The 27,500-nt window shown below is 42.7% G+C and overlaps 1 protein-coding gene across 5 annotated transcripts in view; it reads left to right on the forward strand.

Annotated features, from left to right (window-relative positions):
* The window catches only part of MAP4K3 (mitogen-activated protein kinase kinase kinase kinase 3), a 2,472,041-nt gene that overhangs the window by 1,711,754 nt on the left and 732,787 nt on the right, over positions 1–27,500 (forward strand). For all 5 annotated transcript variants that reach the window (XM_044057581.1, XM_044057598.1, XM_044057607.1 and 2 more), the window contains one exon: positions 12,585–12,627. In XM_044057581.1, coding sequence (XP_043913516.1) covers positions 12,585–12,627 — 43 coding nt within the window. The remainder of the gene's footprint in view (positions 1–12,584; positions 12,628–27,500) is intronic.

Below are 27,500 nucleotides of genomic sequence, written 5' to 3' on the forward strand. Positions count from 1 at the left end.
GTAGGGTTTTTATGTGTTTGTGCATTTAGTGCAACCTCGGAGTTAGTATATATAATTAGCGGGGGTGTGGGGGGCACAACCCCCCACATGGGTGCAGGGTGGGGCTTGCCCCCTGCTTGTAGATAGGGTAGGCATGTTTGTTATGTTGTGTTTGTTGTTTTGTTGTAATGTCATTAGGTAGGTGTATATGTGCTTGTTTGTGTTGTGTGTGTATGTGTATGATCGTGATTTTGCGTTTCGCTGTTGTGGGTGTCTTTTTTTGAGTTTTTGCCTTTATAGTCTCGAGATACTAAAATTCGATATTTTAGTATTTCGAGATTGTAAAGTGATATATATATATTTTTGTGTATATGTATGTGTGTGTATATAAATATATGAAAGGCCACGCAATGACATGCACAGCTTTATAACAGAAAAGTGAAGCTAGAAAAAGAATGGTAAAGAATAGAAAGGAAAGCTTTTGTTAGAGTAGCACTTTCTTCCTTTAATAGACTTAGTCAGTTTTCACACATGGTCAAAATCCTTTTGAATATGCTATTTTAAAAACAATTAGTACTTTTAAAGTAACCACATTTAATGCAACTACCAACTGATATTTTATATGCTGTTATTGATTTAGCCCTCCATGCATTCAAAAAGGGTTTAATACATAATACTCTGTAGATAGGAGGATCATTCAGTTAAAATATATGTTTCTGTGTCTTTGTATAACCGGAGCACACAAATTTAAAGATAACTTTACTTTTTGTATCAAAATCCTACAAGGCTTCTTTGTCTATTCAGCCTTTTTTTCATCCCCTAGTACTTTAATTTTATGGAATAGTAGAGCTGTGACACCACAGTGAAACATCTTATGTTATGTAGTCCTATCTCGGCTACATTCTTACCCATGGGTTTGGTGCCCTACTCGGCCTCTTCGCTAGCTCAAAAGTCTCTGATTGGCTGGGCTAAGAGGGTATCCATAGTACACTGCTTCGCATCCCCAGATCTCGTTTGCCGCTTGTAGAGCTCGGATGTGGTCTCGCTTGGCTGTGGCTAAGTACCCTTTTTGAAAAATTTCTCTTGAGAAATTGGTTGCTTTATACTCAAAAAGCTATTTTAATAGCTACTCTTGCTGCGGTAGTTGTGTTTCTGTGTTTTGTAGTGTTTTTGTGGTATCCCTAACTGTTCCCACGGGCTAGGCCCGTTTTAGTTAGAGGTCCTAGTCCTACTTTGGTGAGTAGTTCTTCTGTTTCTTGTTGTATATTTGTTTTTTGAGAACCGTTTAAGGTAAAGGTTCTCTCTCTGTGTTATTGTTGTTGGTTAAGAGCTTCGTCTCTATGGTACTGCCTGCTATCTAAGTTGTGGGCTTCCCGCCCGTTTTGGTAGTTAACGGTAGTTACGCTGTGTGCTTTGCATAGGATATGTCTAAAGATCAGAAAGAACATAAGCCTTCTTGCTTTAAAAAGTGTTCAAAGTGCGGATATAAATTGTCCATCACGGATGGACACTGTCTGTGTCTACTGTCTTAGAGCCATCCATTTACAGGAGTCATGTAGCTTTTGCCACGCCTTCAGTCCTAGGATGCTCCAAGAGAGGAAAAACAAATTGATTTTAAAGGGACTGCTTAAACCCTCTTTTGAGGAGGCTATAGATTTGGCTCCCAGCTCCCAGTCGAAATCTAAGTCCTCCAAGTCCAAGAAAAGGTCTCCGGCTCCATCGGCATCTTCGGAGCTTCCGGAGAAGATTACGATATTGGATACTACTTCCTCGGCTCCACTGTCTTCGGGGCCACAGGAGGTGTCTGTGTTAAGTGAATCAGCGTCCGCTCCGATCATTCTCAAACCTATTCGGAGCCGGTCGCTGAGTGTGAGGCATGGTTCACCAGATAAGAGGTCTCAGTCTCCATCCATTTCCTCCAAATCCTCCAGGCTTTCTGATTTGGATGTGGATAGGGTGGTGCAGAGGCTCCTGCAGTCGCTGGTGTTGGCTAAACTGTTTTCGGCTCCGACCCAGTCGGCTCCGGAGCCAATTCCTATGGTTGTTTCATCGATTCCTCCTCCGAACACATCCCTGCTGTCGGAGCCGGTATGTTCCGCTTCAAGTGATGTTCCTGCGCCGGCTCCGATACCTCCTCTGGTGCCGACCTTGGCTCCTTGTCGGTTCCGTCCACAGGGTTCGAGACTCGAGTCTCCTCGGTCGGCCCCGAAGGGGATGCCTCGGGACATCTTTCAGTTCTGAGTCTCCCACTTGGTGCATCGGCTGGGGGGACCCTGGTCATGGCCTTGGAGGCCAGTTGGTCCTCTGACTCGGGGAGACCCGCCTTCGAGGCCATGCGGAGCTCGCTGGCCAGGTCGTCAGCTACGTCACTCAGGTCGGTCATTCCATCCCCTACCACTCTGGTGAGAGCTTCTGATACCCACCTATCCTTGGACAGCAGAGCGCCAGGCCCTAAGGATACCCCCTGAGCGGTCCCCCACTTTCTGAAGGTCCCTCAGAGCCTGTGCCTGAGGAACCTCCCAGAAAGAAATTGCGCAAGGGGAAGCACATAGACTCCCAGGACGAGTCTCTCACTTCTGATACTGACCTCGAGGAGTCGGAAGGGTCCCCCAAGTCTTCCTCTGATGATGTTTCCTTCTCCGATATCCTGAAACAAAGAGGAGACTGGCCTTCCAAAACCCTTTCCGAGGAGGAGTCATTATTCCTTGAGGCTTTTGGCGCTCAACCTTCCACCTCCTGGGTGTCTCCACCCTTCGATGAACTTCTTGACCTTATTTGTTAAAGGGTGTGGGAATTCCCTGATTCTGTGGACCCAGTACCTCTGCGCCCCAACAAATTTCGCTCTGCCCCTCACAGAAAAGAATTTCTGACAAAAGGAGTCCCGGTAGATGCCATGGTGGTGGCGGCAGCCACCCAGAAGGAAGTTGCAGAGTCTTCCTCTTCGGTCCATCCTCCTAACAAGGAGTCCAGGACTATGGACCGGTGCGGGAAACGTACCTTGTCTTCAGCCACCTTCACCTTAAGGTCACTGAATTACTTATCTCATTTAACTTGGCTCATAAGAGATCTCCTTAAGGAGTTAGGATATACTCTTGCGGGTAACATACCTGAAGCGGTGGCTCAGACAGTCAATGCACAGGTTTCTACCCTCAACTCTATCGCAAACTCGTCCATGCGACTCATTTTATATGTGGCCGAGGGAGCGAGTAGGGCGGCCAGCTCGGGTGTAGCCCTTAGAAGGCAAGCCTGGCTGCGCCTGTGTCACTTTGCGGAGGCCTTCAAGTCTTCCTTCACTGATGCCCCTTTTGATGGTTCCTCATTGTTTGGGACCAAAGTGAAAGACACCCTCACCAGGTGCGAGCAAGAGGGAAAGACCCTATCTGCCATAGGGGTCTGTTTTTCCCTCCCGTCTAAGCCTTATCCCAAGGCTCAGTGAGGGGGAAAGATATGGTTCAAGAAATCACAAAGGTTTTTTCCTGCCGCACAAGGTGAAACCCTCTCCCGAGGCAGGGGAGGGGGGAGTTATTCAAGGAGACGTCACCCCAGAGGCAAAGGGGGCCCCGCAATTCTGGGGACCGCGACTCTTTTCGTGGCTCCCCATACTCTCATTTCTGTGGGTGTGCCCGACTGTGCTTATCCGGAGCCAGTCGGGGTTCGAATTTCCTTGTATCCGGAAGCCTAGGAAAACATCACCCAGCACCGATGGGTATTAAGGATAATTTCCGGAGGTTACACCATTCCATTCTCTTCAGTACCCCTCCCATTAGAAAAATCCCAGACGTTCCACCCAGTCAAAGGGATTAAGCAGCCTCAGAGATATCGCAGCTGCTAGGAAAAAGAGTCATCCAACCAGTCTCCTCAGACCAGATCGAATTAGGGACTTACTCAAGATTCTTTTTGGTGCCAAAAAGAATAGAGGACCTGAGACCCATACTAGATCTCAGTCAACTCAACCATTACGTACACAAGTCCAAATTCTGTATGGTCACCCTACAATCTATTCTCCCATTGTTGGGAAAGGAAGTATGGATGTGCTCCATTGACCTGAAGGATGCTTACTACCATATCAAAATGGACAGGGCATCCAGGTGTTATCTACGCTTCAGGCTGGGAGCCAGACATTTCCAGTTTCGAGCCCTACCCTTTGGTCTCACCACAGCCCCCAGGGTGTTCACCAAGTGCATGGCAGTGGTGACGGCTCACTTGATACGTCAAGGATTCCAGGTGTTTCCATACCTGGATGACTGGCTCCTCACTGCCCCCACCAGGCTTCTACTAATTCAGACCAGGGACACTACCATCAGTCCATGTCACCAATTAGGCATCACGATAAACTGGAAAAAATCTGCCTTGTTACCCTTACAGCATGTCACCTTTATAGGAGCAGAGCTGGACACCATTCAAATGCGAGCATTCCTACCACAAGAAAGAATCACAGGGTTACAACAACAAATTCTCACGCTGATGCCTCTGAGACATGCGAAGGCAAGACTGATTCTTCAACTCCTGGGGACCATGGCAGCTACTATCTTGTTGGTCCCGTTAGCAAGATTACACATGAGAATTCTCCAATGGCTTCTCTTTGTCCAATGGTCTCTCCAAAGACTTCTGCTATCCCATCCAATCCTAATGACAGACAAATGCAAGCAGGACCTCTGTTGGTGGCTGTGCACCAACAACTTGGGAACGTAGGAAAACCCTTTGTTCCACCCGTCTCTGTGGCCACAGTGACCACGGACGCCTCCCAGATAGGGTGGGGGCGGGCATTATCTCGACAGGATGGTCCAAGGCACGTGGCAGGAGCACGAGATACATCTGCACATAAACGTCCTGGAGATGAGAGCAGTGCTTCTTGCATTGCAGGCACTTCAAGAAGTCCTCCCTCTAGGGACTATTGCTATACACTCAGACAACATGTCAGTAGTGTGGTATCTCAACAAGCAAGGAGGAACCCAATCTTATCCACTATGTAGGGAGGTCATGTGCGTGTGGCAATGGGCAATAGCTTCCCAACGGTTTCTAGTGGCAACTCACATCCAGGGGAAGACCAGTGTGATAGCGGACAGGCTAAGGAGGGCGATTCTTATGCCCTACGAGTGGTCCCTGAATCGCCTGGTGGCAGAGCGAATCTTCAGCAGATGGGGTCAACCTTGCTGCGACCTTTTTGCCAGCCCTCTCAATGTGAAATGCAGCAACTACTTCTTGCTGATCCCCCCCCCCCCACCGGGGGAATCACCCAGGGACGCTCTAGCTCACAGTTGGCCCTCCGGTCTGCTTTATGCTTTCCCTCCGTTTCCCCTTCTCTCAAGGGTGATTCAGAAAGCGCAATCCTTGGGAAGCAGGATGATTCTGATTGCCCCACACTGGCTTCGTCAATTATGGTTCCCCTTCCTTCAACCCTACCTTGTGGATACTCCTTGGATTCTGGAACCCCTTCCAGACTTACTGACACACATGTCGGGACAGTTCCACCCCTCTCTGAGGACACTCCGGCTAACAGCCTGGCTACTCCACTTCCATCCTTAGTCAGTTGCCATAATTTTTCGCCAGATGTAGTCCATATTTTGTCGTCCTCTCATAAACTATCCACTAGAAAAATCTACTTTAGCAAATGGAAAAGATTCTCTATTTGGGCTCATTCCAGAGGCATTGATCCCTACACAACTCCAATTGATTCCGTTTTGGAATTTTTGTCTATATTGTTCTATCAGGGGTCCGCTTCAGCCACCATCAAAGTTCAGCTAGCGGCTATATCAAACTTCCACGTGGCCAGTGGGCCTAGCCTTGTGGCACACAGACTATGTAAAGCATTCCTTAAAGGTACTCTATTGCTTCGTCCCCCAGTATCACAACCTGTTATGCCCGGGACCTCAATTTTGTTCTTCAAGCCCTCACTCTTCTACCCTTCGAGCCTGAAGCTACCTGCAAGTTAAAGTTTCTAACATGGAAAACAGCTTTTTTAATAGCTATCACTTCAGCGAGGCGAGCGAAGTCCAAGCCCTTTCCATCAAACCCCCATATCTGATCTTCCATAAAGATAGAGTCTCCATTAGACCAAACCCGTCATTCCTTCCCAAAGTGGCTTCCCTGTCTAATATAAATCAGTCTATTGAGCTGCCAGTTTTCTTCCCCAATTTTTCCAACAAGGCAGAATTCAGATTTCACCAATTAGATGTACATAGACAGTTATGCTTCTATCTCCATCGGACAAAAGATATTCGGAAATCTAACCAACTCTTTGTCTCCTTTTCCGAAAACAGGCTTGGTTCTCTGGTATCCAAGGTCACAATCTCTAGATGGATAGCCAGCTGTATTTGCTTCATTTATCACACAGCAGGTAAAATTTTGCCCTTTCCACCTAAAGCCCACTCCACAAGAGCTGTCTCCACATCCACAGCCTATCAAGCTAGATTGTCGATGGATGATATATGTGCTGCAGCCACTTGGGCTTCTCCTCACACTTTTGTCTCTCATTACAAATTGGACGTGGTTTCCAGGGGCAGATCTTTATTTGGCTCCATAGTTCTCAGGAGTATTTTCCTATGAGCCACTCAGGTTGTAGGTGCTAGGGACGCTGTCCCATGGGTAAGAATGTAGGCGAGATAGGACTACATAACATCAGGAAGTTATGTACACACCATAACGTTCGATGTATGTAGTCCATCTCGCTTCACATTCTTACTTACCCTCCTGCCTTCCCCCTGCCTGGAGGATTTGGAGGTAAAATTTTATCATGCAAAATCCCTTTGATTAATTTGTTTGGATAATTTGTTTCTATGGATGTGTGCTATGTTTGCAGTAATTGAATTGTTTGCAGCAAACTAGATCTGGGGATGCGAAGCATTGTACTATGGGATACCCTCTTAGCCCAGCCAATCAGAGACTTTTGAGCTAGTGAATAGGCCGAATCGGAGCCGATATTCGTCTCCGAACCCATAGGTAAGAATGTGAGGCGAGATGGACTACATACATCGAATGTTATGGTGAGTGCATAACTTCTTGTTGTATTTTTTTTTGTTACACAGAGGTTGTGACCCCTTCCCTGTGATAGTCTGCAGATGTAAAGGGCTTTTAGTGATTCACTGTACATAGTGGTCCTGTAATACCATGCACAAGCCTCTTCTAGCAACAGTGACCTTTAATACCACACACAAGTCTCTTCTAGCAACAATGACAGTGATACAGACTATCTCTTCATACGGTTTATTTAGTAAACTTCTGCTGGAATAAAGCATGCTGAGGCCTGGTACCCTTGAGATTGCTGGGTATTTGCTGCCTGATCCAGTATTTCAGCTGTAATTTATTTTAACTGTGGTCAGTGAACTCACTCAAGCGACATGGAACTGTAAAGTGCTGGAAGAAAGAAACTTACAGCATCAGAAAATCAATGTAGGTCACGGTTGGGACTCTGATTATTTACCTGGCTTCTTATTAGTGTATTTGGAGAGCACACCACTAGGAACAATATTCAAATGGCATATGTTTTGTATACCCCCCAAATCTGATAAACTCAATGTGCATTTTTCTCCTGTTAGTTGTTGGATGAAAGAGTAAGCAAGATTACCTATAGCTGTATTTTTTCTCCCCTTGGTTATTGTTGGGCGAAATAGTAACCCTAATTACCTAGGGCTGTAGTTTTTCACCTTATAGCTGTTGCTAGTGTATAATAAGAACAATTACCCTATAGCTGTTTTGTAATTACTGCAGTATGTTACAGTTTCCCCAGAGTATTGTTTACAAATAAATAAAACTACTTGCTTTAAAACTAAAATTTACCAAGGGCTATAGTTCCTTTAACGTCCTACCTACGTTCATCCCAGACCATTTTGTTGATTGTTTTTTCTGGTCCCCAGCACACTGACCTGCTCCCCAGCACACTGACCTGCTCTACCCACTCCATTTGCCCTCCCTCTGCTCATGCTGTCTCCACTGCTCTACCCTACCCCATTTCCCACCCACCCCTGCTATACTTAAACTTTTTCCCAAATAGCCAGTCCCCTGTAAGTAAAGCAATCCAATCACAGCAAAGAAAAGTCCATATTTATATCATTCCATGTATCCAGTTACATTATATCGTACTCTTATACCTACTACTTGCGTCTTTTATTGAAATAAGTCATAACCAGACAAAATAATAGTTTTAAATCCTTCACATATCAATATTATCAATATTATTCCTACTGACCCATAGCATTATTACTTAGACAGATCAGAGACACAAGTTGTAAGCAATATGGTAACTTTATACTCCTCAGTCCTGCTATTTCTGTCTATTATGGCTCACATAACTTCTTGTGATACAGAACTTAGCACAAAATCTGCATACACTACCCCCTTCCCAAGCCCACTACAATTTAAGCACGCAAATTTAATAATAGCACTAATTATCTATACTCCCACAAACATAAACCATGTAGGATTTACCTTACTCACACAACAGTTTTATCCTAATGTTAAACAGAAGTACGATAAGTTTATTTGAAAATGTTTAAAATTTATAGTTCACATTACATCACAGCTCATACTTAGCAGGGATATTTATTTATTTATTTATATTTATTTTACATTTGTTGGCTGGGCTAGTCTAGCTGGATACATGTCCATTTTCAGTAGAGGCCCAGGGAGATAAGCTCCAAGCATTAGTAAATTACAAAAAAGATTACAATAGTTAAAAAAATGACTAAATTCAAATACAAAGAAATTAAAAAAGATTTAAGAGAATCAAAAATTGTTTCTGTGAATAATAGCTCGCAAGCTGTGCAAGGTTTAAAATACAATTGAGTACAAGGACATTCAGTATTCTGAAAATAATGATTAGTAGGTCTGAGAAAGAGAAAGAGAGAGAGCAGAAGAAGGCAAGAATCACATATTCACCCGAAACAAGTCCAACCCATCTAAATCTTCACACCCTAATCCTAAAGCCCCAACAGCTATTAACTCTCCCCAGAAAACTTACTGGCTTACTACTACTTAATATAAATCTCAGAAGCGTCATGAACAAAATTTAAGATTTGCATGCCAACCTTGCTCTGTATACTCCAGATGTAACCCTTATAACAGAAACTTGGCTAAAGCCAGACATCTCTAGTAACAAAAAAATTCCCCAGCATACAATATACATAGGCTAGATAGACAATAGAAAAGAGGTGGTGGTATCACCTTTCTATACAAAACCAGTCTCAATTTAGACACTTTAGACCGAACCATCCCAAACTTTAACAACACCAAAATGCTGTTTACTAAATTAACAATTAATCCAAAGAAACATCTGAACATAGTGGGTGCGTACATCCCACCTGGGAGCACTTTGACTACTGTAGAACACATCCTAAATTGGACAGCAGCATCCCTCCCTCAAGTAACAGTTATAATGGGTGACTCTAGTAGCTCTCAAAATCCCACTGACCACATTAAATTACATGGTTTCTCGCAAACATTCCATACTTGTAATAGAGTAGACAAAACTTCAAACAAACATTCAGTCCTGGACTGGATCCTGACAAAAAGGCCAAATTTATCTCTACCCTTTGGCTGTCTCTCAGATAACCTCAGTTACCATATTCCAACTTACATTCTCCAACACCGAATAAATCCACAAAAACTTGCCACCTAACACCAAGTCCGAGATGAGAAAAAAATTGTCTCCCAAGACTTCATAACTAGTTTAAAAAAATGCAACTGTGTACCATTCAGAAATCTCCTTTTAGATACTGCAGTTGAATACTTTAACTCAACCCTCCTCAATATCCTAAACATCTTGGCCCCCAAAGAACAACAAGGATAAAATCCAGTTATGTCCTCTGGCTAACCAAACACGGTCTCTTTTAAAAACTAGAGATGAGGCCTGGGAGAAATGGCTTAACAACAAAACTGTAACTAACAAACAAACATTTCTAAAACTATGAAATAAATCTAAAAAACATATTAGGACAAAATAAATTACTATAGCAGTATCCAATCAAAAAAATCAAAGAAACCAACAAATATTCTGGGTTGTCATTAAAAAAAAAAAAAAAAATCCTACAGCCAGGTCAAACTAGTACTCCCTTCCCAACACTCACGAATACTAAAGACAGCATAGCTGCACAATTTAACAGATACTTCACTGAATCCATACTAACCCTCACAACAATAATTTCTCTTCTCCTACCCAGACTCACATAGTACCCATGCTTGATCCCAATAACATCTCTTTCCAACCTGCCCCAATAAACACCGTAATTAAGTATCTCAAAAGGCTTAACTCTGCTATACAGTTGCTGCTGTCTATCTGCCGAATATCTAAAAATTGCTGCAAAAGCAATATCCTGTCCAGTATCAATATTAATAAATTGATCCATTTCAAAACAAGTCCCTAAAATTTGGAAAGCATCATATGTCATTCGTCTGCATAAAGGCAGAAACTCGACAGAATTATCAAACTACCAGCCATTAGCTATACTATCACCATTACTATAAATACTTGAGAGGTGCATCCATTCACAAATCTTAAACTATCTAATAACCAACAATCTTCTGTCTTAACACTCTGCATGGTTTCCATCCTTATAATACCACCACTGCCCTTATTAACTTTACAAACATTATTAAGCACCATCGCAATGAAGGCAGTTTAGTTTCCTCCATCTTTCTTGATCTGTCCAAAGCTTTTGATACTGTCTCTCATTGTAAACTCTTAACTGCACTCTCAGAACTTAAACTTAGCCATTCTCCACTTAACTTGCTTCCGACAGTATCTAACTGGTCGCCAGCAAGCTGTAAAATGGCAACAAAATCTCTCTTCACTACTTCTTGTAAGCCTGGGAGTACCACAGGGATCTGTTCTAGGTCCTCTCCTTTTTATTATCTTTACTAACAGTCTTCATACTGTCACCCCACTTGCCTCTGTATTTCAATGGGTGGACAGTTCCACCTTGATCTGTGCCACCCCAACACTTCAAAACCTCCAAAAAGTCACCCAGCAGTCATTCATTGCAGTGGAATCTTGGCTAAACAATGCATGACTTATACTTCACCCTAACAAAACAAAACACATGCTCTTCTGTCCATCTAGAGCTGCAGACCCCCACCTACCATTCAATACATCATCATCAAACCATACAATTATTTCTCTGGTTTCCCAAAGAAAATTACTTGGCGTGGTCATTGACCATAATATGAAATTTGCCATAGACATCACAGACAATAAAAAAAAGTTCACAAAAAATAGGAAACGTACAGAAATCGGCACTTTCTAAACAAATCTTCAAAGGCCTGTATAGCAAGAACCATCTTATCTCTACGCTGCTATATGCTTCACACATTCTCACAAATATTAAGAAATCTGACCTAGCAAAACTCAAAACTTGCTATAACAGAATCACAAAGTTTGCTACAGAATCAGATTTCAGATTCCATCATTGTTTGGCTTTAAAACAACTATCTTGGCTCAAATTACCAAATGTACTTGCTTGTAATCAACTCATCTTCACCCATCAAATACTAAAACATCCAGAAAAAAGCACCAGTGCTTCAAAATCTGCTAATACACTACTCCAATAATAGGGTGTTGAGTTCCAGTGCCACATCCTTCTTAAATGTATCCAAACCTAACAATGCAGCCAGAGTTTTACTCAAATTGCATAGCCAAAACTTGGAATTCCACGCCATTAAATATCAGAACTATTACTACCACTTTCAACTTTAAAAAACTTCTCAAATCACACCAATCTGAATCCTGGACCTGCTCTTGCACAAACCCTGGTTAGAAAATAGATCTCTTAAGGCAAATAAAAGAAAACAACCCATTATTGTTGTATTTGAGTAGTATACCCTTCTAAGCATATATATATATATATACTTAACTTCTTTGTTTTTTGTGTGTTTTTTACCTTCAGTCAGAGTACTACTATTCTTTTTATTCCTGCATAGACTATATGATTTTATTAGTGAAATGTATAGCATGTAGCATGTATTTTTCATTTTGTGCTTGTATCTGAGAGTGAATCAAGAATTGTAACTGTGCGTTGTATATTTATCATACTGTTATTCATAAATGGGGAGGTTTTCTCCCTGGGCCTCTGCTGAAAAAGGACATTTTGCCCAGTTGGACTTTCCTGGTAAGAAAATGTAAAAAAAAAAAAAAAAAAAACTGTTAAATATGTTTTCCATCTACAGGCAGCTGAGACATACAATGTTAATATAGAAGTTTCCAGATTTTTTTTTTAAAGACTGCTTCACATAGATTGTTTATCTTTACTTGAAATGTTGCCATCTGTGTCCTGTTTGGGTTGGTTATGTTTTGAGGAGAGCTACTCATTTTAATTTGGCATGTTATATGTGTTAACATAGCACTCACTTTCTCAGAATACATTGTCTTGTACATTTGGAACTGTCTGATAGTCTCGTATGTTGGGGAAGTTAAGTATCCGTCTGCAATTTCCCCTCAAGGTGTGGAAGTAGCTATTTATGTCCAGAAATCTAGGTGCGGCTCTAAATGATAACTGCAGAAGATTAAGTATTAAGTTAAAAAAATTGCTTTTATTTTTATATTTGTTTAATTTTTGTTAATGTGTTTGAGTTGTGTTATTGATTTTTATAGCTAAGTATTTTGTTTAACTTTTTAGGTCAACTATTAAGCCAAAAGTGCCTCCACCTCTGCCACCTAAGGTAAGCAGATATTACAACAAATTCCAGAGCCTGAAGATTACTTAAAGAAAAAGGTTATGGTGTTTGTTGACCATCCCACTTCATTTTGACACAGTAATTAGGTGCAAATTATATGAAATGTATTACTCTTCAGTTTCCCACTCCTTCAAGTCTTTTTTCCGTTATGTGCATGCGCAGACACATACACACACACACACACACACACACACACACACACACACACACACACACACACACACACACACACACACACACACACACACACACACACACACACACACAGGAAACTGAAGTATTGCTAAAATGTAACTTTTGCTTTTACAGAACCTGGAATTTGTGAATTTTCTTCAGCACTCTGCGCTTGCAGTTTCAGAGTATCTATTCTTTTTGCTACCATGCCTGCTGACCGTCAATTCTCTCTTCAGTTACACATACCCATTCTAAGCGAGCTGTAATTGATGCAACTATGAAGGTAGTACTTTGTGTCCTTGTCAGCATCCCAGCTATGAGGACATGTGTACAAGACCTAACCCTGCCCCAGGCAAGGGGATGTGCTCCCACAGTGCCTCCTTTTACATGTGCATGCTCCCATATGCTTGCTACAAAGTCTACTACTATCAGACAGTGGCTTGGTGAGCCAAAAACCCATCCCTGGGTTGAACATTTTCATTGCTTCTTCTCCAAAAAAATGTGGCTTTATGTGTACTTATCCACCTTGCTCTCCCTGCTGTCCCCCAAGAATGGGTACTTGGATCCTCCCCTGACAGTTCTGTCTAGCACCCAAGCTGCTAATCAAACACTGGTTGCCTGAGTAGTAGTCAGAGGTTTGTCCTTCTCCACTAGAATTACATAAGTAGGGTTTCATATTTAACTTGTCTTCTTTTTACTGTGACCTTCTCTGTGAAAAAGTGTTACCATATCTTTTTTAAGGAACAGTTTTTGAAGGGAGTGCCACACACAGAATGCAACCTTGCTAATGTTGAATATTCATAGAAAATGTTTTCCATGAAGCTTTTAATCAGAGAGGGATGAATTTGATATTTACATCTACACTGATGAATGCATCCCACAAACTTGCCTAATTTTTTTCTTATCACATTATTTCTGAATGAATGACTTGTCAGATTTTTGCATAATTATTTCTCCCCCCTTGTTCATTAGTTTGTAATGTGAAATGACTGAATGACTGAAAATATAGACTTGCATGTACAAAGTCCAAGATTGCCATTTCTCAGAATATTCCCTTATCTCCAAGGTATGGCAGTCTCGGAGTTGGTATATATAAATTTGGGGGTGGGGTGAGAGGTTTGCTGACCACAGTGAGGGTGTTGGGAGGTTCCACTAGCAGAAAACAAGTTTAAAAGAGAAAAGCAGTGTTTAACATTTGCTTTTCTGTATTTTCAGGGGGAGGGAGGGTTGATATTTCTGGACTTGACATTACAACTCGCAGCAGAGTCCACAAAATGAGCATTTGAATGCTAGGCTTTGGATAAGAGTTAAAATACTTCATGCTACTACTACTTGTCCCAAAACGTGGCTTGACTTTTCTAAATTTTGTCATCATTTTAATCTGGTTTTCTTTGTTCTGGACAGGAAACTATTCTAGTGATTCTTCTTCTTATATATATATATCAAGAAGATGGAGATGAAAGAGAACACAAAGACAATTTTCCATCAGATTCTTCTTCCTGTTTGTTCTGTAGGTTACAGCTGTAAGCTTATCATTAATTTCTGTGAACATATGAACATGTGTAATACTAAGGAGTAGGCATATACTCCCTCTTCCATCAATCACACTTCGAAAGTGGATAGTGTTGATTAGCATTGATTTCTGGCTATATTGCAGTCACTGTAAAGCCTTGTTTTCAAGTCAGATGAAAAGGCCTTTATATGCTGCCAGGAAAATGGGGATGAAAGCGAGAGAGGTTAAAATGTCATTAACATTCACTGCATGTGGTCCTTGACTTATTCTTTACATCATGCCTTGCTTTAAATGTGACTGATTTGCATAACACCCTCAACATACACTTGTATTTTAGTGTTCACCTGGAACTGGAGTATGTCGTCTGTACACCCCTTTGTTTTTGCAGGCAACACTAATTCTTTCCATACATGAACAAACACCATCTCTGATTTTGAAAACTGTCTTCCATAGCCAACTTTGAGATTTTCATTTTTTTGGTCTCGCTTTCCCTCTGCTGCCTGATGATTCATTCTCTTACTCTCTCTCTCTGTCTTTCAGAGTGTTGTTCTTCATCTTTACCAAGGCAAGGGTCAGCCGAGAAGAGGCACAGTTCATACAGCTAGCAGGGGTGGCTTGAGATTTTCTTTGATTTGCTGTACTTTCTCTGAGCATGTGCTCGTAAGGTAACTGCAGTGGACCTCCCTTCATTACCATGAGAGTGTATCCTAGCAAGCCACCCTGCCCTTGCCATATGACACTGCAGGTGGACTTCCACAGTCTCCACCAGGGGGGTGATCCTGCCTTCATGTTTGGCCCCAAGCATGCACACCACTTTCCATCCCTGAAAGAAGTAAGTGGGCTCCACACCTTCATTCTTCTTTCTCCACTCACAGCTCCTTCTTTGATAGGGCAACTAATCAAACTTCAGTCATGTAGGTCATTGTCAGGGTTCCACCTTTCTTTGTCACAAAATCCAGTGAGATTTCCTTTTTTGATATTCTCATCTCAGTAGAATTGTGGGTTTTCTCTAGATGTTTCACTCTGAGACATATGTACCTGATGTTCTTTCTGTTTCACTGTTGCCTTCCTGACTTGTGGGATTTCCTGCTGTGGAAGCCTTTGGCCGGCCTGACGACCTAAGTAAAAATATCCCTCCTTCTAAGGCTCATGGATGCCCTTCACTGACGTCAGTACATGCAGCTATAAAAGGAGTGAGCCAAAGCCATGACATAAGTCTTTTCTTTCTGACGGAGCCTAAAGCAGTGTTTCAGTGCGTCAATTGGTCCGCACCAGAGAGAAATCTTCTAAAGCTAAGCATCCGTTGGACTCTTTTTCTTGCTTTAACTCATGTCAGATAAGGTTAACAATTGTCTCTGCTGTGGTAAGCAAATCCCACACTGAGACTTTCTTGCTTTGTGTGTTACCTGTCTAGGCTGTGATCACAGCATCCTTAGCTGCTGTCTTTGTGCTCATTTCAGTTCTAGGACTATCAGGCATAAGGCCGAAATCTTAGCTAAGCATCTTAGTCTGAAATCTTCTTATTGTTCGATGGCATCTGCCGGTCATCCTGAGGTTGAGCTCCGTAAGCGTGAAAAGGAGAAGGAAAAAATATCCAAGCTTAGGGCCTCGGATGACAACCATTCACTATCTGCCAGTCCCATAAGGCTTGTTATCACTGAGGAAGGCGAGGCGGTTTTGCAACCCCCTTCTGTGACCATAGTGGTGGTGCAGGCCTCTTTCGGGACCCTTACAGAGTCTGACATGCTGTCTGGTCCCAATGCTTGTACTCAGGCCTTAGCTTTCAGTTCGGCATTTGGGTCTGGAGTTGCTCAGCCGACCTCTGCTTCTGATGAGCGATCTTGTACCATTGACATGCCCTCGAAGCATCAGCCTGCATCAGTTCTGCTTTACAAAGAGATTGGTGTCAGGATGGAGGACATACCTAGGCCCAAGGCCAACTACTTCCAAGTAGAGTTTTGCCTCTGGTCCTATAGGTTACTACTCAGCAAGTTATCAGCAAGACCTGGCCAGGTTAGCTGAGGACCTTGTTCCTTGGTCAGAGCTAGGCAACCCCCTTTGGAGTCTTCCCAAGGGAAAAGGAGTCCTACCTTTGAAGTTTTCTCTGAACCTCTGGATTCAGATAAGGATTCTGACCAGGATGAGTCTGTCTTTAAGGAGGGACCCTTCCTTATTTCCTTTGAAGATTCAGATTCTGAAGACAATCTGCTTTCAGCTTCACCTCCCAAGGATATCTCTTTTGGGGAACCACTCCATACCATGAGGGAATATTTCCAGTGGGAGGCACAGGAATACCCACAATCTCAAAAGAGGGTTAGGGAGTTCCTTGACCTTCCAGAACACAAACCTTTGGCTATTCCTCCTGTATTGGAGGTGGTAGAGGATGTTTTTATTTACTCCTTCCTGAACCCAGACTCTGTACATCCAGCCCCTTGAAAACCAGACTGGTTTTACAGGGTGCTAGACTCACATAAATGCCTCTTCAAAAACCCCTCTGTTGACCAGAAGTTGTCACTCCAGGTCTCAAGGGAGCATGAGCCAGTTCTTCTAAGAACCCTTTACCTACTGACAAAGAAAGCAGGGCCCTTGATAGGTTTGTCAAAACGTCTACAATTTTGCTACCTTAACCATGAGGGCCCTTAACTGCTGGTTTCATATGATAAAATACCAACAAAGTATTTTAGATAAAATGAAACAAAAGATATCCTTCCTGGAGAACAAGAACATTGCTAAGGAATTGTTGGATCTTTACCATTCCAATGGCAAGGTGGCTAGACACTCATTACACTGCAGCTATGATGCTATGGAGGCTTCTAACCAAGCTGTTGTATCTGGATCTATCATTACAAGGCATGCTTGGGTGAGGAAACAGACCCTACCAGACTATGTCCAATCCAAATGTCTAGATGCACCCCTGGATAAGGACTTCCTTTTTGGGCAAAAGGCTGAGGCTCTGCTAAAAAAGATGGAAGATAAAGCTAAATATTTCCAAACTGTCAAGGACTTCCTCCAAGTGCAGCCTCCTAGGTTTAGTAGGAATTTTCCTGCTAAAGACTGGTCCTTTCCCTCTCAGTCAAAAGGCAGTCAGAGGAAGCTTTGGTGAGAATGGCCTCAAAGGCACCAGCAATCACAAAGGTTCAGGCATTGGTCCTCAGGAACCCCTAGACAGGGAAGTTTTAGGCCACAGGGTCCTAACAGAGAGCAGCAATGGCTCTTCCTTTCCCCTGCCCATCCCCTCATCTTCTCCAGAAAAGATAGTAGGAAGACTAGGAGGAATGCTATCTCTGCTCAGAGAAAACTGGTCCCTCATCACTTCAGACAAGTGGGTTCTGAAAGTTATCTCAGACTGTTACAAGCTCACGTTAAAAGAGCCATTAAGAGTTTCTGGATATCCGGATGTTCCACAAAGTCAAAGAGCAGAGGCGGTTTCTCAGATTCACAGCCTGTGTTCACAGGGCTCAGTGAAACCACTACCAGATCATCAAATAGGGAAGGGGTTCTACTCCAGGCTATTCCTGGTTTGCAGAAAGGAAGGCTCTTGGCACTCAGTTCTAGACATGTCCACCTTCAGCCAGTCCTTGCTGGTACCAAAATTCAAAATGTTCACTCTTGAAAAAACTTCTTCCCGTGATAGCCCCTCAGGCCTTGATGGTCACCTTAGACCTAAAAGATGCTTAGTTGCACATTCCTATAGAGGAATCTTGCAGAAATTTTCTTTGCTTCAGAGCAGGTGCCAGTCACTTTCAATTCTGTGCATTGCCCTTTGGTTTGACCACTGCTCCCAGGATCTTCACAAGATGTTTAGCTCCTGTGATTGCCTTCTGCAAAACAAGAGGAATCCAAATTTACCTCTATCTGGATGACTGCCTTATTCAAGCCACGAGTCACTCAAAGTTCCTCAAGGATCTGGCCTTCACTCAAACCCTCCTCACCTCCTTGGGGTTCACCATAAATCTTCACAAATCCAACACAGACCCATCCACCAGGATAGTTCTCCTGAGAGCTCTTCTTGGTTCCTCCCTCCAGAAAATATCTCCTCCTTGAACCAGTACTACCAAAACATTATGCAGAGACCATGCCTGTCAGCCAGGGAATTCCTCAGAGCATTAGGCCACATGGCTTCTTGTATCCTCATGATCCCTCTGGCCAGGCTACATATGAAGAAGCTCCAGTGCTACCTCAAGAATCTGTGATGCCAGCACTCCGTCTCTGGAGAGAGAAATTCGGCTGATACCTTGCCTCAAGTTGAATTTGCATGGTGGACATGGGCATGTGCCCAGAACCTGGGTCTTCCCTTAAGTTTCATCCCTCAGGGCCAAACTTTAACCACAGATATTTCAGAGACAGCTTGGGGGGGGGGGGGGGCTCATTTCCAACAACTTAAATCCCAGGGCAGATGAGAAGATCCGTTCAAGCACAAGCACACAAATTGGAAAGAACTGATGTCAGTACAAAAGGGCCTAGTGGCTTTCAAACATCAGTGGAAACCAGGGGTACTATTTGTCAAAAATGACACCAGCACAGTCATGTAGTACATAAACAGACACCCTCTTTGTCAACTAGCAATGCAGGTCTGGGAGACAGCTCACTCTTTGGGGTTGCACCTCTTGGCACAGTACCTCCCAGGGACTCAAAACAGTCTAGTAGGTCATCTCAGTAGGATCTTGATGGATCCCCATGAGTCATCTGCATCGGAAAACATTTCTCAGCATAGTCCCGAAATGGGGATCCCCACAGCTAGACCTCTTTGCCACCAAAGAAAATACTCAATAAAAAGATTCTGCTCCAGGAGCAAGCTACCCACAGCCTGGAGGACAGATGCTTTCTCCTTACTTTGGAGCCACATGTTCCTGTATGTGTTTCCTCCTCTGCCTCTTCTTCCAAGGGTCCTCCTAAAAATCAGGGAAGAGGGCCCAGTGTTCATCCTGATATCGCCATACTGGCCCAGGCAGCACTGGTATCCTCTGCTACTAAGTTTAACCAATGAAAATCTGTGGCAGTTGCCTCAGAGAGTGGGCCCTCTGACTCAGAACAAAGGGAGGTTTGTGCATCCCAACCTGCAAACTCTGAAGCTCTCAGCCTGGATAATTCTCCAAAATAACTTCTCTGAGCACACCCTAAGCAGACAAGTTCAGAACATTCTCAGAGGCTAGAAGGCCTAGTATTAGGAAATCATACTTGGCCATATGTAAGAGATTCTCCATTTGGTGTCAGCAACAAGGCCTAAATTTTAACTCGGCTAATATCTCTGCCATTTTAGATTACCTGGCTACCCTGGTGGACAGAGGCCTATCCTTTTTTTCCATTAAGATTCACGCCTCTATCATTTCACCCCACATCACTACTCTTCCTCCTATCTTTTCCCACCCCCGATGAAGTAATTCCTTAGGGGAGTGGTTCACATTAGACCTCCCAGGAGACAACCCACACCTCCATGGGACCTCAGTTTTGTTCAAGAAAAAATTGACCATACCCCCTTTTGAACGAGCAACTTCTGCTGATTTAAAATTCTTAACCTGGAAGACTGCCCTTTTACTGGCTATCACCTCAGCTAGGAGGATCTCTGAGCTGCAAGCTCTCATGGCAGTGGAACCGTTTCTCATATTCCACCCAGACAAAGTATCTCTCAGAACTAATCCATCCTTTATACCCCAGGTGGTCATGGACGCATCCTTGAATCAAGCTGTACAGTTGCCCACCTTCTTCCACAAGTCTCAGAACTGGGGGAAAGAATCCTTCAGTCCTTGGATATGCACAGGCAGCTTCGTTATTATCTTGGCAGAACTAAATCTTTCAGAAAATCAGACCAAACCTTTGTGTTTTTTGCCATTGGCTCTGAAGGGAAACCAGTCTCCAAACAGACCATCTCCAAGTGGGGTCTATATCATAAACCTGAAAGTTGTAAAGAGCAAATGCATATACATTGATACATAAAGATCGATGTACAATTACAGAGAAACACATATTCAGCGAAAGTGGAAACATCGAATGTGTTTCTTTAACCAACAGCTCCATGCAGGCATACTAAAATTAACTAAAAATTAAAATAAAAGACTTTTGCAGGGGAGGCAAGCCCCCATGCATCCGCACACCCCTGCTACTTAAATATTCCAACTCCGAGATCGCACTACAGTGGGGAAAAGGATATATTTCCTTATCCCCAGGATCGCTCTGCTGACTAAAGAAACATGTTCAGTGTTTCCACTTTCGCTGAATACATGTTTTGCTGTAATTGTACTTCGATCTTTGTGTGTCGATGTACATGCGTTCGCTCATTATGGCTTTCAGGTTTATGATATAGACCCCTTCAAGTGGATCTCCCACGGTATTTCCTTTTGTTACAGCCATCATGGCATGAAGCCTCCTGAAACTGTAAGGACTCAATATATTAGGGCCACTTCTACCTCTGCTGCCTTCCTGAAAGAAGTACCTACCAAAGACATTCTGGAAGCTGCTACCTGGTCATCGGTGCATACCTTTACCAAACACTATCACATTTGCCACTGCCATCTTGCAGGGCATCCTCTCTTCTCCTTAACCTACCTTCCACCTTCATCTCAGCTTTGGGAATCATCCCACAAGTCAGGACTGTAACAATGAATGCATTCGAACATCTACATTTATAGTAAGTGCACACAGCTGTACTTTTCTGATGCATGTCATGACATCAGTCATCATGAGATGCTAAGCCTCTCTTTTGCCAGTTCTTTCCTGTTGCTGATACAGTCCATCTCTCATTCTTAGTCTACATCATAGAAAGCTCCTACATTTCATGTCTGAAATTGCATAAATGTTACATTTTTATTCAGCCATCAGAACACAAGCTGGTACTTGTACTGGCACTGACTTTGGTGCCTGGCAGAGGCACATATTAAGAGCTGTGGAAAATGCCAGTTAATGGTAGAAGAATGAACAAGTAACACCATACCTACATTATTGTCGGGAAGACTGGGGCTCTGGAGAGTGGCCATGCATGGGCTGACAGAATCTGAAGCCAGAATTGGATAGGTGGGAGATGGTAAAGGATGAAGAGGCAAGGGGTCAGTCAGTAAATCTGTCTGAACAGTTTCCCCACATTTCATGAGCTTGATTAATGAGGGGTTGAATTCACGGTTGTCATCTACTGATTTTGAAAAGATATGGAGCAGTACACCCCATGACATCCAACTGGGAGATGTGTTAAGAATTATTAATGCCAGCATTCCCACATTGGATTATCCAGTGCTTGTCCACACCCAGCTAGTTCGCGCTTATGTAGAGCGGACTGATGAAATCCTCATTTAAGGGCCAATGGTTAAACTTTGGCATGGGGAGTCAGCTCCTTTACCTCACTACTCCCCCTCCCCATATGTTGATGAAGGCTTGCTGGCAAAAGTGGAAGAAATTCCTTTCCCAGTAGACATGCCCGGAAGATCCCATGTAACAGTGGCCAATATGCATCTCAAGTAGACTTCCTCCTAGTAAAGACAGGGCAGTGAAGTAGAATCAGTGATTGCAATGTCATCCAAAATGAAGCAGTCTGCCGTCAATATAAACCACTGGTTACCACAGTCAACTCAAGCAGTGGTTAGAGAAGGCCCTAAGATCAACTGAGTTTAGTTGAAGACCTAGAAGTTGACTGAAGAGAAAGCACAAGAGTTGAGTGAATTACTTGGGGCTCTAGTGCCTCTGGAAGAAGAAGAAATAGATATAATTGAAGAAGTATGACAGTGCCACATAATTGCTTGTGTGAGGACTGAGGAACAAATATGTGGCTGAGCCTGGTGTGAAAGCAAGATATATAAGGAAAGCTGGTGGTGGAATGCAGAAGTCCAGGAAGTCATTAAATTAAAGGAGTGCAGGAAAAAGTGGGAGATAGAAAAGATGAACCAGGCTAAGAAGGAATGCTGGTTGATTAACAAAGAGGCTGGGAGGACCTGCAGTAGTAAAGAACAAGGCATCAGAGGCACTGTACCATTTTATGTAAAGTGACTCTGTAGATGACACAGAGAAACTGTAACAGGTTGCAAGGCAAAGACAGAAAGTTAAAGAAGATAGTCATCACATACCCTTTGTAAGGGTTGCCATCAACAACCTACCTAGCAGTCCACAGGATATCAAAGGCAGATGGAAGGACTATGTTCAGCAGTGTCTAAATTACTGAGCACATGGATATTACCTGACTAGTCCTTGCAGTAGACAGTTTTGCGTTCTTGTTTAACGGTGATTTGGAATGAAATTGCCATCGCCAAATATTTAGGTTCTTGTGAAAGGTTTTGCTGTGGTGGGTATGCCCAACCAGAGCCAGAATCCTTTTACAGCTGAGGCCTAGGAAGAAAAGCTCCAAAGTAGATCGCATTATGATGCAAAGAACAGTTACCACTACCAACATCACTGGTTTCCGCATACCCCGTGCAAAGGTTTGGTGTACTGCTGTATCAAAATCAACCATAAAATGGATCCTTTGATAGGACAGGCAGCAAGTACCATTGGACTTGGCCATGAGCAGCTTTTTCAACTCTTACCAAATTAATTGATGCTGTGGGTCAATCCCTACGAAGTGTCCTACTGAATAGGGGAAGATGGGTCTATTCGTGTTCTCTATGAAACTCCCCCACGAAGTGTGAAAAGAGGACAGTGTTTCGATAGTGGAATCAACTGCAAGGAAGAACTGCGCTTGGGGAGGTGCAGTCCTTCGAAAGCTATAATATGAAGAAAACCCCACTGAAGCTGTACTGTCCCAGACACAGCCTACAATGAAAGAAGAGGAGGAGCCTACTCTAGAAGAAGTAAGAGCAGTACTAAGGAAAATTAAGTCAGGGAAAGCAGCAGGCTCAGACGAGGTCTCAGCTGATGAGTTGTAGATATTGAGTGAGTTTTGGGAGAAGTGGTTCCTGAAGGTACTCACAGCAGTATGGAGAGATAAGCATATCCCAGATGACTGGCGAATAAGCATACTAGTGCCAGTGTGTACAAGAACAAAGGGAACATTCACAACTGTCACACTGCATGAAAATTCTGGAGGGGGTGGTTGATAAACGTATACAAAGATCAGTAGAAAGTAAGATGGGAGATGAGCAGTTTGGATTCAGATCAGATTGCAGCATACCGATTTAATGTTTGCAGTGAGGTAGATAGTTGAGAAGATGGTAGAAATGAGGAGAGTCCAACTGGGCATCCTCTGACTTGGAGAAAGCATATGCAAGGTCCCAAGAAAGCTGATTTGGGCAGTCCCACAGTGGTTCAAGCCATAGAAACATTGACAGAATTAGTGCAGGCTGTGTACAACGACCCAGTGACTTAAGTATGTTATCGGTCTCGGAGAGGTTTCCAGTGGGTATGGGTGTGAATCAGGGTACAGCACAGAGCCCACTAATGTTCCTAATGATGATGGCCTACATTACATTACTGTACATTACGAAGGTGCTATACATTCAGACTATGTGGCATTACAGGCATACTCTGAGTAAGAACTTCAGCAGAGGATAGGGGAGTGGAAAGCAAAATTGAAGGCACATGAAATGAAACTGAGTACAGATAAAAATGTAATGGCAGCAAATGGGGGAAATAAGAAGTGGAGAACTGAGGTAGAAGAGAAGACCATGGAACAGGTTAACAGCTTCAGGTGTCTGTAAGAGGGTAGTCGAGGAGAAGAGAAGTCTGAATGAGGAGGTCAGAGCTAGAATCAGAGGAGCTGCTGCCAACTGTGTGTCAGGAGTAATGTGTGACAGAAGAATGCCAAAGCATCTGAAAAGAAAGATGTACAAAACTGTGGTGCAACCAGTACTGCTATATGGTACAGAAACATGGGCAGTAAAGGCAGAGCAGTTGAGGAAGCTAGAGGTGATGGAAATTAAGTGCCTTAGATGAGTGGCAGGATGCACACTGTGGGACAGATGAAGAAATGAGGATATCAGAGTAGAAGCCAAAATAGCTCCAATTGCAGAAAAGGTCAAAGAGAACACATTACTGTGGTTCAGGCACATGTGTAGAAAAGCAGGAGGCAGTCTGGTGAAGATGATTTGGGACAGACAGAAAGCCGGCAAGAAGAGTCAAGGGTGTCCAGCATAGAGGTGGATGAATTGTGTGAAAGAAAACCTGTGACAGTCAGGCATGACTGTAGGAATAGATAGGAGAGTGGCACTGAATTGAAAGAGATGACAACAGTAGACAGAACACCCCGACCACATGTAGAAAATGGGAAAAAATGCTGGTTGGTGATGATTTATATTCAGTGGCTGTTTAACCTTTATGATCTCATGATATGATATAAAACATGCACCATAAGATGAGTGAGTGTAAAGAATGTTTATGATAATATGCTAAATAAGCTGTTATACAAGTACTGAAGGACAAATATTGACAAGGAGGAACTGGGAAGATTCGGGTGTAACATGCAATAGAAATAGGCAGTAATGATTTAAGAATGTGTGTAAGGGAATTTATTGAGGTAAGTTAAGATAGCTAGGCACATACTGTTTAGGTATGTTTTATGTTATTTTTATTTTGAACAGGTAGGTGGATGGGATCATAGTGAAGGACCTAGTTACAGGAGGAGGAAAAATACAAGCCAAAAGTCATACACAAGAAGCAAGGTCCATGGTGTATGACAACTAACCATAATTAACTATGTAATCAATGAACAACTGAAATTGGAAGAAATTGGAAAAATGGTCAACTGTTGATTAGTGGCCTACAGCTAAACATGAAAACTATAGAAACAGAACATTGCAAGAACATATCAATTAATTTGCAGTGTAGATAGCAAACAGGTAGTAAAATACTTAAGCTGTGTATAAATTTCAAAGTGATATATATGTCTTTCTCAAGACAATGGTGAAAAAATAGTAAATGTATGTAAATCTGAAGGCAAAGGAGGTGGCCAAGAGAGATAAGAGAAAGTTAAGTTCAAATAACAGTGTACTAGTTATTGTGGAGGGAAGATGGCAGTTGCTAATAGAGTGTGAAGAACTGGCAGGTTATAAAGTAAAAGTCATATGGAAATGTTTGAGATTAAGTATGCCCAAGAGCTAGAGCAGGGCTCTGCAACCTTCACTATAAAAAGAGCCATTTCTGGCCCTTCTCCCACCAAATAAAATTCATCGGGAGCCACAAAACCTGTTCGACCCCTAAAATGAAGATAACACATCGCATAAAGTTTTATATATACTTATACTAAATATAAAACAATTAAGTTTATAAGAGTTCCTTTGTTGGGATTCCTTAATCTCACTCAGTGTGTGTGTTTGTGTGTGTTATATCTCTCGACCTCTTAGAACAAGAAATCTGGACAAAGCCATGAATAATGGGGCACAAAGACCCAAGAAAATAGGGACACTTTTTAAATATTGCTCTCACAAACTTAGAAAGTAGATAGAATAACAGATTTTGCATTAGCTTTAATTTTTCTGAAGGGTGGGTAGCCACGGTGGTGCAGCAGTTAGCGTTGCCGCCTCACAGCAAGAGGTTCTCCGGTTCGATCCTCGGCTGTGGTGCCTTCTGTGCAGAGTCTGCATGTCCTCCCTGTGATTGCATGGGTTTCCTCCGGGTGCTCCGTTTTTTTTCCCATATCCCAAAGACATGCTGTAGGTGGATTGGATACTCTAAATTGGCCCTAGGTGTGAGTGTGTGCATGTGTGTGCCTTCAGTGGAAGGTTGGGCGTCAGGCTGGCAACTCGACACTGTAAAACTCTACTGCCAATCATGAGCGGACAGGTAATCCGCTGTGGCGACCCCTAACCGGGAAAAGCCGAAAGAAGAAGATTAATTTTCTGAAGGGTGTGAAGTCTGAAACTCAAATGTGTGTCTATTTCTTCTGACTTCAGCCCTCAATGATTTGCCAGAAAAACCACAATTTTATGAGAAAATGACCAAAAACATGACCTAAAAGTCAGAGGTAACTGTGTATGTGTGTGCCTGTCTTTGTGTGGAAAATGCACATTAACAGAAACCAAGTTATTCTAACAAGTTTATACGTTTATAAGAGCAATATTTAAAGTCCATCCCTATTTTTGTTCCTTTGTTCCCCTTTATTTGTGGCTCTGTCCAGATTTCTTGTGGAAAGACTTTGAGAGGTATGCAAACTTTCAGGAGATGCTGCTTCCAGGGGATCACTTGGTCTCTCTCATTGTATGTGGAATGCATGGTAACAGAAACCAAGTTATTCTAGCAAGTTTCCAACTTCATAAGAGTAATATTTAAAATCCGTCGCTTGATCGCTGTGCGTGTGTGTGTGTGTGTGTGTGTGTGTGTGTGTGTGTGTGTGTGTGTGTGTGTGTGTGTGTGTGTGTGGTAGAGTGGCCATTATTTTTCAAAGCTACAGGGAGCCACAGCAGAGGGGTAGAAAAGCCACATGCAGCTCCAGACCCACAGGTTGCAGGCCCCTGAGCTAGGGAAATAAGCAGACAGAAGTGGGTCTGAAAAGATTTTTTAACACCGAAAGATTGGGAAGAGTAACCACTTGGTTTAGAAAGGTCAAAAGACATATTCATATCTTTTGAAGTCTGAATGAGGATTCTCCACAGTGTATGTAATTGTGAACTCAGTTTTGTTATTAGATAAGTGGTGATAGATACTGTGGTAGGGCAGTACACAAAAGTAAGAATTTTTGTACAAATAGATAGTGGGGGGGGGGGGGGAGAAATAAGTTACAAAAGTGATGACAAACCCATAACAGATTATAACAAAAAGTATCACCTGCTGTGAAGGCTGTATTGGGAGACAGAGATGCAAGTGTGAAAAAAGAAAGATTTGTTAAAGGCAATCCCTACAGTTGAAGGAGCTAGACAAATTAATATTGATATTTAGAAAACAGTGGTGCAGCGGTAGCTTTGTTGCCTCACAGTGTGTGTACATACAGAGTCAGATCCAGCACTAGGCAGCCTAGGCAATTGCCAAGGGCCCGTGTTGGCTGGGGGTGGCCCTGGCACCTATAAATAAAAAAAAGTGAAAAAGTAAAAGTAAACATTGCCTTCCTATATGCAAAAAAGTTTGATTTGGTGTTTTTCGTTGTTTCAGGTGTTCAACATTGCCGGCTTCTGTACCGTTTAGTCAACACTGCTTGTGTTTGTGTGTGTGTATGTATGTATGTATATATATATATATATATATATATATATATGTGTGTGTGTGTGTGTGTGTGTGTGTGTGTGTGTGTGTGTGTGTGTGTGTATATATATATATATATATATAT

This window comes from Protopterus annectens, chromosome 1.part2, assembly GCF_019279795.1.
Source record: "Protopterus annectens isolate FY-2018-M chromosome 1.part2, PAN1.0, whole genome shotgun sequence".
Lineage (NCBI taxonomy): Eukaryota > Metazoa > Chordata > Ceratodontiformes > Protopteridae > Protopterus > Protopterus annectens.